Source organism: Thamnophis sirtalis, unplaced genomic scaffold (genome assembly GCF_051295495.1).
Source record: "Thamnophis sirtalis isolate CommonGarterSnake01/CBP01778 unplaced genomic scaffold, rThaSir2_p1.2 scaffold_4, whole genome shotgun sequence".
NCBI lineage: Eukaryota > Metazoa > Chordata > Lepidosauria > Squamata > Natricidae > Thamnophis > Thamnophis sirtalis.
In genome coordinates this window covers 64,609,376-64,627,420 of record NW_028261384.1, presented here as the reverse complement: position 1 = coordinate 64,627,420, position 18,045 = coordinate 64,609,376, and the positions used below count along the sequence as shown (strand labels likewise).

The 18,045-nt window shown below is 42.0% G+C and overlaps 1 protein-coding gene across 1 annotated transcript in view; it reads left to right on the top strand.

Moving 5' to 3' along the window:
* Positions 1-18,045, top strand: part of PDE1C (phosphodiesterase 1C) — a 477,912-nt gene that overhangs the window by 342,683 nt on the left and 117,184 nt on the right. Inside the window, exons 4-6 of the mRNA XM_087714401.1 lie at positions 13,683-13,796; positions 15,541-15,723; positions 17,267-17,333. Of these exons, the coding sequence (XP_087570527.1) occupies positions 13,683-13,796; positions 15,541-15,723; positions 17,267-17,333 (364 nt within the window). The remainder of the gene's footprint in view (positions 1-13,682; positions 13,797-15,540; positions 15,724-17,266; positions 17,334-18,045) is intronic.

Here is an 18,045-nt window from a genome sequence, read left to right as displayed (position 1 = left end):
ATGTCCCTTGTGCTTTGTCTCCTCTCTGGGTACATACAGTGGATGGCAATGGCATTGGCCCCTTCATCGTTGTACTCTGGAACTTCAGATGCCCAATTGAGTTCCCAGAACGTTTGGTGTATCCCACTCATTTTCCTTATGTGCGCTGCTGTAATGACTCCTCTTCAAACTTGAGACTCTTGAAATGGATTATTTCAAAAGGAATATTTAATCAGGCAGGATGGAAACCATTAGAAGCAAAGCAGCATCTGAAAACCTTTAGGCCATGCAAATGGGATTAAGCTGATAATGACACCTCCCTTTTGTCCGAATGCAGATTCTGACCAATACACAAGTGTGAAGATGCTTCCTTAACTCTTCTGCACTGGGAGTCAATAAAACACATGTTCCCATGGCTATCTCTAGTTAGACATTAAAGTAAGATATTCCACATGGCTATCATAAACATCCCTCCAGAGATGTTGGGACCTTCAGTCTTCTGGTGACAGGTAAAGTTGTAAAGTTGTAAAACTCAGTTGTTACAGATGTAGCGAATGAATTAACTCCAAGGCTCCCCTCTTCCCAATTGAATGGCAGTATCACTTTTAGGGATCTGACAGCTGCCGAGTTATCCGATGACTCAGCTGCCCGGGCTTCCTTGACCACGTCCTTGAATGAGACTCTGCTTCTGATTAGCAGTTTCTTTTGCAAGGAGAGATCTCTCATTCCTAGGATGATCCGGTCCTTCATCATTTCTCCTGGGTTGATGAATTCGCACCGGGTCATGATTCCTCTGAGGCTAGCCATGAAATCATTCACCATCTCTCCTTCCCGTTGGCTCACCATGGGTGCGGCAGATGGCATGTATTGGTCTTCCAGGAAGCATTGTAGGCTTGTCCATGCGACAGTCTCTACTTTGGCTGGGGCAATCAACGTCTATGCCATCTTATAGATTTTCGTTCCACAGTAAGTTAGGAATAATGCCCACTTCCTATTGTCTGGCCAGTCCTGGTAGTCATTGGCTTCCAGGAACATCTAGAATTGCCCCATGTATGTGTGCTAGTCCTCTGTCTGCGGGTTGAAGTTTGCTGGTGCAGAGGATGCTTGCGATGCCATCTCGTGCTGTGGTGCAGGGTCTTGGTCCTTGTGTGAAATGGCTGCTTGTCCAATGAGGGTTCTCAGGTCCCTTTGTCCTTCATCGCTAGTGTTAGATCAGCGAGAAGGAGCAGGCAAGAGGCACGAGTGAGTTTCAGCACTTTTTATTGCAAGAGAGTGCGCTCTGCCGGCTGGGCTGCTGGAGCTCGCCTTTTAAGGAGCTCTGGCAGACCAGCTGGCCAATGACAGTTGTTTAAATTTCCCGGGGTTTGGGCAACCAATCCCCAGTGAGCATGTGAAAACATATAAATTTAACAATGTACGTACGTACGTAACAGTAACTTGTCTCAACAGATCAGAATCAGAACTAGTTGGTCTGCCAAACCATTATGTTGATGGTACTTCTTAAAGAGTTTTCCTCTGGAATCTATTATGAATGAATGATATATTTTTAATAAATACCTTTTTTTTTGGAGTAGAAGATACACCTTTTTACCCCTCAAAAGAGGGTGAAAATCTGGGTGCATCTTATACTCTAAATATAGCTCCATCCACCAGCTCCGCACGTCACATTTTCTGGGGGGTCCTTGTGGCTGGGATCCTCACTTTCACATGGCGCCTGATTCCTGAAGCTGCCTGGGGAACTGCGATGAAAGCCTTTTTAATGAAAGCATTTTTGAGCTGCAGGGTCCTCTCTTCGATTCCAAAAAGGGCACGTGCAGAGACCAAACAAGTGCATCATGTTTCAATGGCAGGCTGTTCCAGCATGCGCTGCCACCTGAAAATGCTTTCCTTCCCAGTTCCCCGGTGCACATTGCAGAACAACGCACCCTCCTCCTCCTCTACAGACTCGCTGCCTGTTTTCTCCTGGCCAGCACTGTCAGCTGGGGGAAGCAGGGAGAAAAGCAAGAGGGCAGCACAGTCGGGTGAAGGAGCCAGGTGTGGACACAGGGCAGGCAGATTAGAGGCAGCCGGCCAATTGCCAGCTTGGCGGCTTGGCTGCTGGCCACTTGGAGTGCGCAGGCAGCAAAGGAAACCTGCGTCGTGGCTTTATTAAGATGCACATTTCACGGTGGGGTACAATTTGGGGGTGGTAGGTGGGGCAGGGAATGGGGTGCCCTGGCAGCCACTTTTTAGAGCCCATGCCCTTAAGCGTCACTGCCAGCGACCATGGTTTTGCCCCCTCTCTCCTGGATAACAGCCGACAGGAGAGGAGAGGCAGCATGCCAGGTGAAGTTTCACCACTCCCGCCCCAACGAGTGAGAGGAGGGGAGAGTTCAGCAGCACCTGGGGCACTTCTTTACCACTGGCAGGGATGCCGGGCACCCCATCCCCTGCCCCGCCTGCCACCCTCAAATTGTGCCCCACCATGAATGGGTGCCCAGCATCCCCATCTCCAACTGAGGCAACAAAGATGTTAGCCAGATGAATACTGATGGATGTTGCTGGGAAAGAGGCAGAAAGGTTTTTTTCCTGATTTCCTCCCACAAAATTAAGGTGTGTCTTATACTCTGAAAAATACAGTATATGTATTATGCAAAATATTTCCCTCATTAGTTTCATCACATATAATTAAGATTTGTAAAACAGAAATTCAAGTCACATGATGAGTTTAAAATGAGAAAATATGACCATGAAGACAATGTTAATTAGCAATCACAGGGCAGGTTAGTAGAGTGATCAGTGAGTTCATTGTGCATCTAGTAGAGGGGCAACATAGAAGAAATATTGGGAATGAAACACTGAATAAGCAGCAGATGAAGATACTTTCTAGTTCTAAGATAAAGCTTGAATGTAAGGCAAAAAGGCTATTCAAGAGATAAAACCTAATCCTCTATCTTCTATGAAGGATTTCCTTTCAACTGACTAATCTTACATCTGTTCAGCCTCTGTTCAACCTGTTGCTCCTGATGAAGTGGACAAGGCCATGGGAGCGGTGAGTGCTTCCACATGTGTGCTGGACCCGTGCCCCTCCTGGCTGGTCACGAACAGCAAGGAGGTGACGCGGGGCTGGATCCAGGCGGTGGTGAATGCCTCTCTTTGGGAGGGTTTCTTCCCACCGGCATTGAAGGTAGTGGTGGTGAGACCCCTCCTGAAGAAGCCATCACTGGACCCAGCCAGTTTGAACAACTACCGTCCAGTCTCCAACCTCCCCTTTATTGGGAAGGTTGTTGAGAAAGTGGTGGCCTCGCAACTCCGGTGGTCCTTGGATGAAGCCGATTATCTAGACTCCTTTCAGTCTGGATTCAGCCCTAGCTACAGCACGGAAACCGCTTTGGTCGCACTGACCGATGATCTCTGGAGAGCCAGGGATGGAGGTCATTCCTCCATCCTAGTGCTTCTTGACCTCTCAGCGGCCTTCGATACCATCGACCATGGTATCCTTCTGCGACGGTTGCGAGAGGTGGGGGTGGGAGGCACCATTTTTCGGTGGTTCTCCTCCTACCTTTTGGACAGGTCGCAGTCGGTGTTAGTTGGGGAGGAGAGGTCGACCCCTAGGCCCCTGAAATATGGGGTTCCTCAGGGTTCGGTCCTGTCCCCCCTGCTGTTTAATATCTACATGAAGCCACTGAGATCATTCGACGGCACGGGATAAAACACCATCAATACACAGCTGTATCTGTCCACCCCATGCCAACTCAGTGAAGCGGTTGACATGATGTACCAGTGCCTGGAGGCTGTTAGGGTCTGGATGGGGGTTAACAAGCTTGTACTCAATCCAGACAAGACCGAGTGGCTGTTGTGTTTCCCTCCCAAAAATTTGGTCAATATCCCATCACTCAGCCTGGGGGGTGAAAATCTACGCCCCTCAGACAGGGTTCGCAACTTGGGGGTCCTCCTGGATCCACAGCTGACCTTAGAACACCATTTGTCGGCTGTGACCAGGGGGGCATTTGCCCAGGTTTGCCTGGTGCACCAGTTGCGTCCCTACCTGGACTGGGAGGCGCTCACAACAGTCACTCACGCCCTCGTGACCTCAAGACTGGACTACTGCAATGCGCTCTACATGGGGCAGCCCTTGAAAAGTATTCGGAGACTTCAACTCGTCCAGAACGCAGCCGCGCGAGCGATTGTGGGTGCACCTCGGTACACCCACATTACACCTATCCTCCGCGAGCTGCACTGGTTACCGATCAGTCTCCGGATATGCTTCAAGGTGCTAGTCGTAACTTATAAAGCCCTTCATGGTATTGGATCTGGGTACTTGAGAGACCGCCTGCTGCCAATTACCTCCCACAGACCCATTAGATCTCACAGGGTTGGCCTCCTCCGGGTTCCATCTACTAGCCAATGCCATCTGGCTACTACCCGGGGGAGGGCCTTCTCTGTGGCAGCTCCGGCCCTCTGGAATGAACTCCCCGCAGGGATTCGGACCCTCACCTCTCTCCAGGCCTTCCGAAAAGCCGTTAAAACCTGGCTTTGCCGGCAGGCCTGGGAGTGATGAGTTCCTTCCCCTCTCGACTTGCATGGTTGTGCGACTCTTGCTTATTTTAATTATTTGTATTTCGTTTTATGTTCCCCTTTTCCCCTTTTGAATTGTTCGCCGCCCTGAGTCCTCCCGGAGAAGGGCAGCATATAAATAATAAAATTCAATTCAATTCAATTCAATTCAATTCAATTCTGGGACTCAGCTTGCTCTCCATCTCTGGATCATTCTAGGCTGCTGAAAACCTAGATAGTGCCAAGGATAGCTCTGGCACAGTGTCCCCTGTTGTTCTTCTGCCTGTGAATTCTTGAGATCCTAGTGTGTTGTAGATGAAAATTCTCCCAGATAACTATGACAAAGTCTCTTCCTGTCTGCTTATAGATCCAGTGCAAACTTCAATTCTCTTCCTGATCTTGAGTTTTTCAGTCTTTGAGACTGAAGGATTCAACTCTTGAGATTACCATACTTTGAAATATATAATTTTTTGTCCTTCAAATGCTTCGATGCTTTTCTCTTTATTGTCCTATAATGCTTGGAACAATCTTTGCTTGATAACTCTTATTTCCTTAAATTCTTCTTTTTATTCAGGCTTTGGATGCAAACATCCACTTTCTATTCTTTCTTATCATTTAAACAATCCCATTATTACTGAAGCAATAACTCTATCTCTTCTTCCTGCTTTCCCCTGTGTATGAGAGTTAAGAATTTCTCAATCCAGAGATGGCAGATTTCATCAAGGCAGGGGTGGGTTTCGACCGGTTCGCACCGGTCCCTGCGATCCAGTTGGTCGCCGAACCCGGAAGTAAGTAACTTCCGGGAACGGCGAAGCCCCCCCCCATGCCCGCGCGCACCCGCACACCCACGCCCGCTCCTTACCCGGTTTTTTCGAATTTTGCGCTTTCCATGCATGCGCAGAACGCCTGCGTGATCCTCCAGGAGCAGCTGGAGCATCGTGCAGACGCTAATACGCATGTGCGCACCACGTGCGTGCACGCGTGCACCACGTGCGTGCACGCGTGCGCCGCGTGCATGCACGAGGATGCCACGTGCGTGCACACGCGCGCCGCGTGCGTGTGCAAGGACGCCGCCGGCCTTGTTCCAACCGATCCGGTTGGAACGGGGCGAGAAACCCACCCCTGCATCAAGGCCACCAAGATTAAATTAACAGAGTTGGAAGGGACCCTGTAGGTGATCTAGTCCAACCCAGGGATGGATTACTGCCGGCATTACTGCCGGTTTGGTGTGCACACAATTTTGTGCACATGCACAGTTGCCCATAAATAAATCTGTGCAGAACATTTAAAAAAAAAAACATGCCGTGCTGACCAGGGAATTGGTTTGAAGATGTGGCTGGTCTGTATTACTGCCAGTTCCAGTGACCCAGGCCAGCAAACCACTGGAGATTGAAAGCCCTGATACTTTTTTCATTGTGAACATAAGGAATAGCATTACAAATAGATCCCTCAAACTCAAAATCAGCCCCACATGTTTAAACTTTAAAGAGACTCAGCAACTGGAAGTTTGCACCTTAAATACTAATTGAATGAACCGCCTGGATGAGCTCAGCTAATCTGAATTTTAATTTTAAGTAGGAAAGTTATGTCATTTCTCAATAATAATATAGAGAATAAAAAGGAATCATCCCTAAACATTTTTCACTATTCTTCTATTTATGGTAACAAATCATTTTAAGTTCAATGATGCTAATTACTTCTATTTTCAAAGCTTTATTTGAAAATATTAGGTGATAGATACTATAACAACATGGATTCTACTCACTATGTGCTTTGTTGATTGCTTGCGGTGGTTATACTTAGTCTGAAAACACAACAGAATTTTTTACAGCCAAATTTCATTTGACACATTCATTTATGTTAAATGAAATTTCTTCTAACTTGCAACACAATAGAGAATATCCAGGGGTGGGTTTCAATTTTTTTAATAACTGGTTCTGTGAGTGTGGGGGGCATGTGACTGAATGGGTGTGGCCAACTTGACATCACTCATGCACACGCCCACTCAGTAATATCTCCCCCCCACCTAGCCACATCCACAGAACTGGCAAAAATTTCTGTGTTGCCAGCTGGGTGGCTGGCAAAGAAGCCTCACTTTCCCCTCAGCATCAAACAATCCACGCCCCCCCTACACATACACACACACACACACTCCCCATCTAGCTGCTTTGAGTAGCCGTGACGGTGTGCATATGTAGGGAGACAGCCCTCAAGTAAATGCCAAAGTGCAGCAAAGGCGCATGCAGGTCAGGTGGCTACTCACTTAAAAAGGGTTTTAGCAGGATGCAAAAGGACACGGCTTCTCTCCTGCACTAATTGCTTTGCTGTGTTATTTCTCCCCCCCCCTTTCCATGAGAGGAAGAGGAGTGGAAGAGGAGAAATCCATGAGAGGAAGAGGAGTGGAAGATGAGAAATCCAACCTGCCGCTTGCATGAGAGGCTTTGGCGTGAATCTTGCCCACTAGGCAGCCTTTTCGGGAGACTCGCAGCTCAGCCTCACCTTGCCCAGCTACCTTCTGAAGTTAGAAAGTGGCCCCTTGGCCCCAGGTCCCTGCAAAAACCCAGGCTGGGGTGCTTTGTGTGGCATTGGTGGCAGGAAGACCCCCGGCGCCTGTTCCTCCAAGTGGAGTTCACAGGGTGGGCTTCTGACCACCTTCCATCCCAGACAGCTGCCATGTCCTGTTGCAGGCACCCAGGATGGCCTTGACCCCTGCCACCCTGCTGCCTCCAGCCCCATGCAATCTCCCCATCACCCCACCATCCCTGGGAATGCTCCTGGCTCCGCTGGACAGCCACCTGCAATGGGTCTGAGGCCCTTCCCAGGAAAGTGATGAGTGGGTGGGTGGTGGTGAGCAGTAAGGGATGTGAGCCCAGGGCCGGCATCCCTGCCTCCTTCTTCCAAGGACAGGTTTGGAGAACAGACAGCCTCCCTTGCTGCTGCACCCTTGCTTCTACGTGGAGCCTCTGCTGGTGGAGCATCTCCCATTTTGCCCCAAATGTGCCCCCTCCTGCCACTGCTGTTTCTACAGCACCAAACGGTCCATGCCGCTCCTACACACACGCACACACACACACACACACACACTGCTTTTTCTATAGCACTGAATGGTCCGTGACCACCACCCCCGCAGAAGCAAAACCTAAGATGGCAGCGCATATGGCGCCATCAGGAGAACCAGTTCAGGGCGAGGCCAGGCTGCCATTACTACCGGTTTGGAAAGATACACTATATTTCTAGTACCTATTCGGGTGAACTGGTCTGAACCAGTAGAAACCCACCTCTGGTCCCCCCCCAAACAGGAGACCCTATACCTGTGATTGCTAACCTTTTCTGGACTGAGTGCCCAAAACATGCATATGAGCCTGAACCCACAAAATGCAATCTGTGTGTGCTCTCTGTGCATGCGCCTGCCCCTGACATTCAGGCACAGCCCCCATGTGTCCTCTGTCCTTCTCTCCACTAAATTAGCCCTGCTCAGTTCCTGTAACCATTCTTTATATGTTTTATTCTCCAGTCCCCTAATCATCCTGGTTGCTCTTCTCTGCACTTTTTCTAGAGTCTCAAAATCTTTTTTATAGTGTGGTGACCAAAACTGGATGCAATATTCTAGGTGTGATCTTACTATGGCTTTATAGAGTGGTATTAGTAGCTCACTTGATTTTGACTGTACCCTCTGTTAATGCAACTTAAGATTGTGTTGGCTTTTTTGGCTGCCGCTGCACACTACTGGCTCATATTTAGCTGGTTATTTACTGAGATTACTGCTATTAAGCCTGGTTATTGCTATTAAGCCTGGTTTCACCCAGTTTATATGTGTACTAGCAAATAATCCATTTATTTATGAAGAATGTGAAGGAAAATCAATAGATTTAAGCAGTGAGTATAACAGAGAGACTGTACTGTTGCAATGATAATAGGGAATAAGCCATTTTATTTGGCATCAATTTATTTCCAGTAAAAAATAAATAAATGTGCATGTGGCAATTCTGCCAAGTTCTAGACTAGCAGTTGAATTAAACTGTGGAAAATCAAGAAATTGTAGTTTATTACTGAATTGTGACCAGGAGTGCTGACATATTGTTCATGAAATCAGAAAACAACACATTATTTCAGAATAGCTGTTTCCCAATGCAGATATATTGTCATAAAAAATCAAACAGTTGATTTAATTTGTAATTTGACACTTTCCAGTACCAATTACCATCAGTAAGTGAGGACTACCTGTAATTCTTATAAAACTTTTACATGCAATTTGTCATATAATTTCTCATTTATTCTATCTGCATACCATATTTAAAAATGATGTAAAATATGTAACTTAATAAGTGATCTTGGTTTTATATAAGTATTTCAAATTATATTGTGCTTCTTAGTACCCCTTCTTCTTTTTGGAGACTACTTTTTGGATATTGCTTCTTATTCTTGTAGCAATTCCTATAATGAGCAGTTCTTTTCCTTTAGTTTGTTTTTTTCAATCTGCATGTGTTAATATGTACTTAATTTTCTTTGTATATTTCCCTTTGATTATTCCCAGCAGAAAGATTCTGGGTTTGTATTTTATCTGTTCTCCTGTAATTTCTTGCGCACATTTCCAAATTTTTGTCCAATATTTTTGTGTTTCCTGGCAGGTCCACCATATGTGATAAAAGGCCCTTGTACTTTTTTACACTTCCGGCAGGTCGGCTTCATGTTTGAGTACATTTTAGCCAATCTTGTTGGTGTTAAATGCCAACGATAAAACATTTTGTACATATTTCCTTTAAGTGCTGCTGATCATGTTAGTTTATAATTTGTGTTCCAAATTCTTTCCCAATCCACCAGATCTATGTTGTAACCAAAGTTTTTGGCCCACGCTATCATGCAACCTTTAACTTTTTCTTCTTCTAATATTACTTCTAATAAATATTTGTAAATTTTTGTTATGAATTTATTTTCCGGGCCAATTAAAATTTTATTTATTTGTTGTAATTCTGTGTATATTCCATATTCTTTTACATCTTTTTTTGTATCTTGTAGTTGGAGATATGGCCACCAATCTGTATTTATATTTTGCTCCTTTAATTTTGGATTTGTTTTCAAATTCCCTTGGCTGTCTAAAATTTCACTATATCTAACCATATTCCATAGATCTAGTGTATTGGGATGTGTCATGGCTTCCATAGTGGAAAGCCATATCGGTATTTTCATGTAATGTTTTTCTCTAATTTTATTCCAGACTTGTATCAGTGCCTCTTTAATATAGTGTCTGTCAAAGTATTTTTGTTTCTTTTTACCCTCTTCCCATAGGAAAAAATGCCATCCCGTTTGCAAATCGTGGCCCTCTAATGTTAGTATTCTTTTATTTTTTTTAATTTATCCAATCCCTGATCCATGTTAATGCTGCTGCTTTGTAATAAAACTCCCAGTCAGGGAGTCCCATACTACCTCTGCTTCTGTCATCCTGTAGAGCTTTCAACTTTATCCTGGCTTTCTTCCCTTGCCATATAAATTTTAATATAATCTTATTCAATTTAGTAAAAAAAATATCCTAATTTTATGGGGATTGTTTGAAATAAGTATAATAGTCTGGATAGTACATTCATTTTTATCACTGCTATTTTCCCTAATAATAATAGTTGTAGTTTCCCCCATAATTCTAGATCTCTTTTTATTTGTTGCACTAATTTTGTATAATTATTTTCTTTTGTAGTTGAGCACTTTGCAGTTAGCCATATTCCAAGATATTTAACTTTCTTTGTCACTTGCAATCCTATTATTCTTTCTAATTCTTTATTTTGTTCTTCCTTCAAATTTTTAGTTATCATTTTAGTCTTTTCTCTATTAATCTTTAACCCTGCTACAACTCCATATTTTCCTAATTCTCGCATTAAGCTACTTCCTGTTTCTAGCGGGTCTTCTATAATGAATATCAAATCATCTGCAAAGGCCTGAATTTTATACTCCTGTTTTTTAATTTTAGTACCTCTCCAAATTTTGTCTAATTCTTATTAAAAGACTTTCAAGCGTCAGGATAAAGAGCAGAGGTGATAATGGGCAACACTGCCTTATTCCTTTCATTATTTTAAAGGTCTCTGTACTTTCCCCATTTAATAATATATTTGGTATGGTATGGTATGGTATGGTAGTTTTATTTATATGCTGCCCTTTTCCCTGGGGGGACTCAGGGCGGCTTACAATTCAAAAGGAAGGGAGGACATACAAATTAACACATAAGACAGTACATCGTTAAAAACACAACATTCATACAATTCGGGTGGGTTGCCCTTTGGGTGGAGTATATCTAAGGTGACCGCTGACCGCCCCCAAACTTCCCGCATGGGTTGCAGATCCCTTATAGGGGGAGGGGAGGGGAAGAGGCTATGCGGGTGTGGGAGGGGAGGAAAATGGGGGACGCTGCAGAGGTAAAGGAGATGAAGAAGACCTTCATTGTGCCAGCCATCAAACCCTTCGGATCACTACAATTTCGCCGCCGCCAGTTGCAAGGAGTGGGAAGGAGAGGAAGGAAGGAGGGAGGGGGGGGGGAAAGAAGAAGGGATCTACATGGCTCGTCGGGCCGACGTGGAAGGCAAGCGGCAAGCCAGCCCTTCAAACTCATGCCGGCACTTTAGCGTGCCCCTCGGCCGCCATTCAGCGAAAGATGTTTCGCTGAATGGCGGGCGAGTTCTAAACTGCCGGCATGACTTTGAAAGGGCTAGATTGCCTTCCGCGCGGGCCGACGTGGAAGGCAAGTGGCAAGCCAGCCCTTCAAACTCATGCCGGCACTTTAGCGTGCCCCTCGGCCGCCATTCAGCGAAAGATGTTTCGCTGAATGGCGGGCGAGTTCTAAACTGCCGGCATGACTTTGAAAGGGCTGGATTGCCTTCCGCGCGGGCCGACGTGGAAGGCAAGTGGCAAGCCAACACTTCAAAGTCATGCCGGCACTTTAGTGTGCCCCTCGGCCGCCATTCAGCGAAAGATGTTTCGCTGAATGGCGGGCGAGTTCTAAACTGCCGGCATGACTTTGAAAGGGCTGGATTGCCTTCCGCGCGGGCCGACGTGGAAGGCAAGCGGCAAGCCAACACCTCAAAGTCGTGCCGGCAGGCAGGGCTGGAGCAAACGAGCGAGCGTGCTCCGTCCCGGTGGGTGCATGAGCGGAGCACTTTTCCAGCGCTCCTGTGCCTGGAGAGCTCCCTCTGCATATGAGCCCGGGATCCGCCGTTTGTGCTCCCTTGCTCTGCCTCGCCACCCACCTTCCCTATCTAGGGACTCCTCCAGCAGAAATAGCAGAGTCGCGTCGAGCGCCGCTCTGCCTTTCTCTGCGCTCTTCCCGCCCGGACGCCCAGAGCCTCCCAGCCCGCCCGGCCCGGGGTGAGTCAGCTGCAGTGCAGCGGGCGGCGATCCCGCCACCCCCCCTCACTCGCCCCGCCCGTCACTTTGAGTTCGGAGAAGAAGCGGCGGCCCCAGGTGACACTTTTCGCAGAAGTTTTCCCACAGCTTGTCCGGAAGTGGAGCTGGAAAGGCGAGCTCGCTCCCCGCTCACTCGCTACGCTACCCCGCCCATGCGAGCGGCAACGGATGGGCGGGGGACTCATGCGGCGTGCTAAGCGGACTCCAGCCAATCAGTGAGCTGGCTGGGATGGAAAACTTTAAGCACGCCACGTTTTCCATCCCAGCCAGCTCACTGATTGGCTGGAGTCCAGGCCAATCAGTGAGCGGCAGGCTGGGCTGGCTTAGATTTTTAGTGTAGAATAGAATAGATGGGGGAAAGGAATGAGCGAGCTAGCGGCAGCTGATGATGGGCGGGAGAGCCAGCGAGCGCCGAAATAAAGTGGGGTTTTTTGAGAAGCGGGCGGGACGCGGGAAAAATGATGAAAAATCGGGCCTGTCCCGCCAAATCCGGGACGTCTGGTTACCCTAAGTATATCGTTTCTATTAATCTTTCAAATTGGTCCCCTAATTTCATATTCTTAATTTGTTGTATCATGAATTCCCAATTTAAATTGTCAAATGCCTTCTGTGCATTCAGAAAGACAAGTGCCACTTGTTTCTCTGGATGCCCCTCATAGTACTCTAAAATATTTGCTATTATTATAGTGTTATTCCTGATTTGTCTTGTTGGGAGAAATCCATTTTAGTCTGGATGTATATAACTATTTAATAGTTTTTTCAATCTCTCCGCTATTATTGTTGTGAATATTTTATAGTCAGCATTTAACAAAGAGATTGGCCTATAGTTTTGAATCTATTTTTTATCTGCACCTTCTTTAAATATTAATGTAATATGTGTTTCCCTCCATGAATCAGGTATTTTTGCTTTCATCAGTGTCTCATTATACATCTCCAACATCAAGGGTTCTATCAATTCGTTCAATTCATCTATTATTTTGTACCATTCTGCTGGGAATCCATCTGGGCCTGGCGTTTTATTATTTTTCTGTTTCTGAATCGCCTGTTTCAATTCTATGTTTGTTATTTTTTTTTGACAATATTTCTTTCATATCTTCTGTTATTGACGGTGTTTCTTCTCCATTTAGATATTCTTTTATTTGTTTTCCATCTACTTGTTCCCCTTTATACAGATTCTGAAAGTACTTGTATGCAATCTTTTTCTTCCCTTCTATTGTATGTTGTAGTTCACCAGTTTCCTCTTGAAGTTGATATATTAATCTTTTTTCTCTTTCTTTTCTCAATCTATATGACAGCCACCTCCCTGCTTCTTGTGGTAGTGCTGAAAATCTTTCTTGTTGAAATAAAAGGCATTTATTGTATTTGTAAATACTAATAATGCAATCATTCGACTTGTTCTTGTTTTTAGAAAACTACATATTTTAATAAACTTTGTCTTGTAATATATACTGTATATATTATTTTCTTTGTTTCTTTGTATTTAATTTTTAATGCCTGCACATTTTAAATTACACTATAAGCCATATTGAAAAAGCTTTTAGAAAAATGAATCTTCTATTATTGTGGTATTAATTAATCTAGACAATATTAGTAGGTTTGCTATGATACTGTGATTTCTGTGACCTAGGATTGCATATAGTTATAGTAACCTTCATTTATTACAACTATGACTGTGCTATTAAGAAGTTAAGAATGTTATGGGGGATATTAAGTAGCACTTACAGAACATAAAATTTGAAAAACAGAATTCTATGAATCAAATTTTTGTTTTCTTCTCACAGATTACGATCTTTGGTAAAACAACTGGAGAAAGGAGATGCTTCTGTTGATGATCTAAAAAAGAACCTAGAATACGCAGCTACTGTGTTGGAATCTGTATATATTGATGAAACTAGGTGAGGTAATTATTTCAGTATATTTATGTTTTGTTTTTAACTCAATACTTCATAATATTTTTAGACCATAGGGCATATTTTTAATATATATATATATATATATATATATATATATATATATATATATATATATATATATATATATATATATATATATATATATATATATATATATATATATATACACATACATACATACATACATACATACATACATACATACATATATATATATATATATATATTCTTCTAATAAAGTTTTAAAAAATGTCTATGTTCCTAGAAATACTACAATCAGTAAATATGTTATCTTAAGAAATGAAAATGTTAGCATTATTCCAGTATTCTTTCATCAAGTTTCCACCAAACACTTTCTCTTATCTAACAGCTGCAGCTATTCTCACTTTGTGTGAGAGGAAAATGATTTGTTAATAAGACATAAATTAAAACTTATCTACCTGGCCCCATCCAGAAAGCACAAGGCTGAAATGATTTTTTTTCTATATAGAGGCACAAAGAATGCATTCAGTTCAGCATTATTAAAACATTTGCTTGGCAACTTAGCCATCTTTAATTTTTATATAAAAATTTGTTCAACTTATATTCCATTTCTAAAAATATAATTCAGTTTAAACTCATTTTTTCTATTTGCATGATAATTCAAGAAACAGTATTAATAATTTATTGTTCTATCTAATGATTACCATGTACATTTTAAATTATGATCACCATTATAGTTTGTTAACTGTAAGAAGCCCTTGCACATTATGGCAGCATACAAATACAAGCAAATTAACATAATAAACAAATGCAATTCAATTCAACTGAAATTAACTTTAAAATCACTATCACTATCACTAAATTAACAGTTCAAAACTTGATAAAGGAGATTGTTGTTTCTCATTTGTCCAATACTGAGAAGGGTAGGCCAAAGACATTCCATAAAGAAAACATTTCAATTCAGTGTTAAAGTTTGCTATAGAAGTCTTGAAAGGTTTGGAAGAACTGTAGAAGAATTTGGAATGAAATAGTTTTATTTTTTAAATACTGAAAAGTTACTACTAACAAGCATGAGTTTTTATGTTTTCTTTTGTCTCTTTTCAAATTGTGGAAATATCTCTACCATAGAATAACTTATCTTGAACTTTTGAAATGGCAAAAGAATGGAAAAAACATCAGACAAGCATTTTGGTTAAGCCACTAGCATTTAAAAATATGCTAAGCATAAATGCACAGTTGAGTTCTGGATATATTGCAGTTTTAATCATGAATAAGTCTAAAAATATAATGTGCACTACATGATTATTGTGCCTTCTAAAAATAAGCTATCAGTAATAGTTTTCATTAAATTTACGTCATCTGCACAATGAAATAGAATAAAACAAAGTTATAAATTATGAGCCAAGGTGGCGCAGTGGTTAAAGGCAGCGCTGCAGGCTACTGCTGGATCAGCAGGTCAGCGGTTCAAATCTCACCGGCTCAGGGTTGACTCAGCCTTCCATCCTTCCGAGGTGGGTAAAATGAGGACCCAGATTGTTGGGGGCAATATGCTGACTCTCTGTAAACCGCTTAGAGAGGCCTGAAAGGCCTATGAAGCGGTATATAAGTCTACTGCTATTGCTATTGCTATTGATAAATTCACTAACCAATAGATTTATATATGGGTTTTACATGTCTGACAATTGGAAGAATATTGTTTCAAGATAAGTATTACTTAATATAATTTTTCCTCTGTCCTTTGTAGGCGCCTCTTGGACACAGAAGATGAGCTTAGCGATATCCAGTCTGACTCTGTGCCTTCAGAGGTACGGGACTGGCTGGCTTCTACTTTCACCCAACAGATGGGTATAATGCTAAGAAGAAGTGAAGAAAAACCACGTTTCAGAAGCATTGTTCATGCAGTTCAAGCTGGAATATTTGTTGAGAGGTAAAAAGCAGTGGACAGAGACTGTACATTTTATCTTGAGTCTTGAATAAAGACTATCTCTCTCTCTCTCTCTCTCTCTCTCTCACACACACACACACACACACACATTCTGATGATAATTAGTGCCTTCAAGTCAGTGTTGACTGATGACAATTTTTTTGCCATTGCCAAATCCTAGGGCCAAGGAAGAGAAACTGGTCCAAGGTCACCCAAATGGCTTCATGCCTGAAGTGGAACTAGAACTCATGGTCTTCCAGGTCTGGTGGTGGATTAAAGCTCATTGGTGCCCTAAGCACTGACAAATCTTGGTGCTCCCCTCCTTTGAACATACTGCATAAATCTTCATTGTTTTTTTTTTCTTTCCCAACTTTGTGGTGCCCCCTTGGGCCTGGTGCCTTAAGCACATGCTTAGTCTGCTTAATAGTTAATACACCACTGCCCAGGTCCTAATCTTATGACTTGATTACTACACCAAACTGATTGTATTTTTTATGATCTACAAAGATAAATAACCATGAACAAAACCACCACTACATATGATTGCCACATACATATATATTGCAACTGTTATAATAAATTAGATTTAAAAATAAGCATATTTAAAGATTTAAGAAGATAATTTTATTCTCATTGATTTCAATTGTTGGTATAAACCTGAATCCAATCCATTCTTAGTGACATAGTCTACTTTGCATTCTAGGGAAAAGAAACTTAGATAAGAAAAGGACTTACTTAGGGCCTACAATTATTTTTGCCAATCTACTACTAATACTTCTCTTTGTAGCCCATCAGCCCATTTAGATGAATGAAAAATAGAAAATCTGATAGTCTCCAAGGATAGTCTCTATTAGGACACAGGTAGTAAATTTTATACCCTTTATATCACAGCACATGACACTTTATATGCAAAATGCATATTTGTAGAAAGCACTAGGTATAATTGGAAGCTACTTGTTAATACAAATAAATATTTGTCATAGAAACACAATAGGTATATTTGGGTGAAAAGTTGATGGATGTGCATATAGATCAGGGTTAAGTTATGGGAAGAAGAGATTTATATATTAACAGATTAACAGAGTTGGAAGGGACCTTGTAGGTCATCTAGTCTTAATCCCTGCCCAATCAGGAGACCCTATGCCATTTCTGAGAGATGAGAGTCCAGTCTCTTCTTAAAAGCTTCCAGTGATGAAACTCCCAAAACTTCTTTGTTTGTAATTTTATAAAGGTGAAGAGTAATTACATTTATCTTTACTTGTGATGAAGATTGTAAGTTATTTCTTTTCTTTTTCCTTAACTAACTTTCTTCTTTTTCTTTTCTCCTTTTCTTTGAACTTTTTAATCTTTCTATTTGTTTTTTCTGAGTATAGTTTGCATTTGTTTTTACTACTATAGTTAAAATCTCTAATAAAATTTATGAAAAAAGAGGGAAAAAACAAAGGTAAATTGTTTTACTTGGATAAGTCAGATCCACTGTAAAGAATTTAGGTATGTTTGGATTTTCATTTCTTACACTTCTTACACATTATTTTTATTATGATAGAATGTACAGGCGTACATCCAATATGGTTGGACTTAGTTATCCCTCAGCTGTAATCTCAGCACTAAAGGTAATATCAATGAATAGTTTTTTATTATAAAATATTAAAATAATATAGCCTTGATTTGGTTTCCATAGTATATATTTTGTTTTCCCTAAATTTTATTTTCATATTAAATGAAATCTGCTTAAAGAAACAAATATGCACAATATATTTAATCATCATAGGCATCCATTCTAATGATTTGATATTACCAAAATAAGAAATATCATTGTTGTCCTCAGTAGAAGCTGTCCCTATTGTATTTGTGTTTAATATAAGGAGCAGAGTTTACATCATTATGTAAGTTTTGTTACTTTTCCCCTCTCTTCTTGTACATATCAATGTTAAGTTACTTTAACAAATTATGATGAAACTGTCCAGTACGTTTTATGTAGTGAAGGAACACATTATATCATTTTGCAATCAACCTAATCTGTGTAAGTGGATATTTTTTCACATGCAATTACAACATTTTAGTACTTCTTTTTCCTCAAGATGAACTGAAATTTTATATGGAAGTATAAAATAATATTTGAGTCAGTAAAAGGAGTGGACGAATTCCCATTCAACTACTGTTCCAGATCACAACTATTGACATTAGTAAATGTGGATCAGGCCTGAATCCCTGATTTAAGTAATTCTTTCTACATAAGGAAATTAAAATTATAATGAATCATTCATATGGCTGATATCCTTGGTCAGCTACGTTTGTCAATGAACTTGTACACAGAAGGAGTTT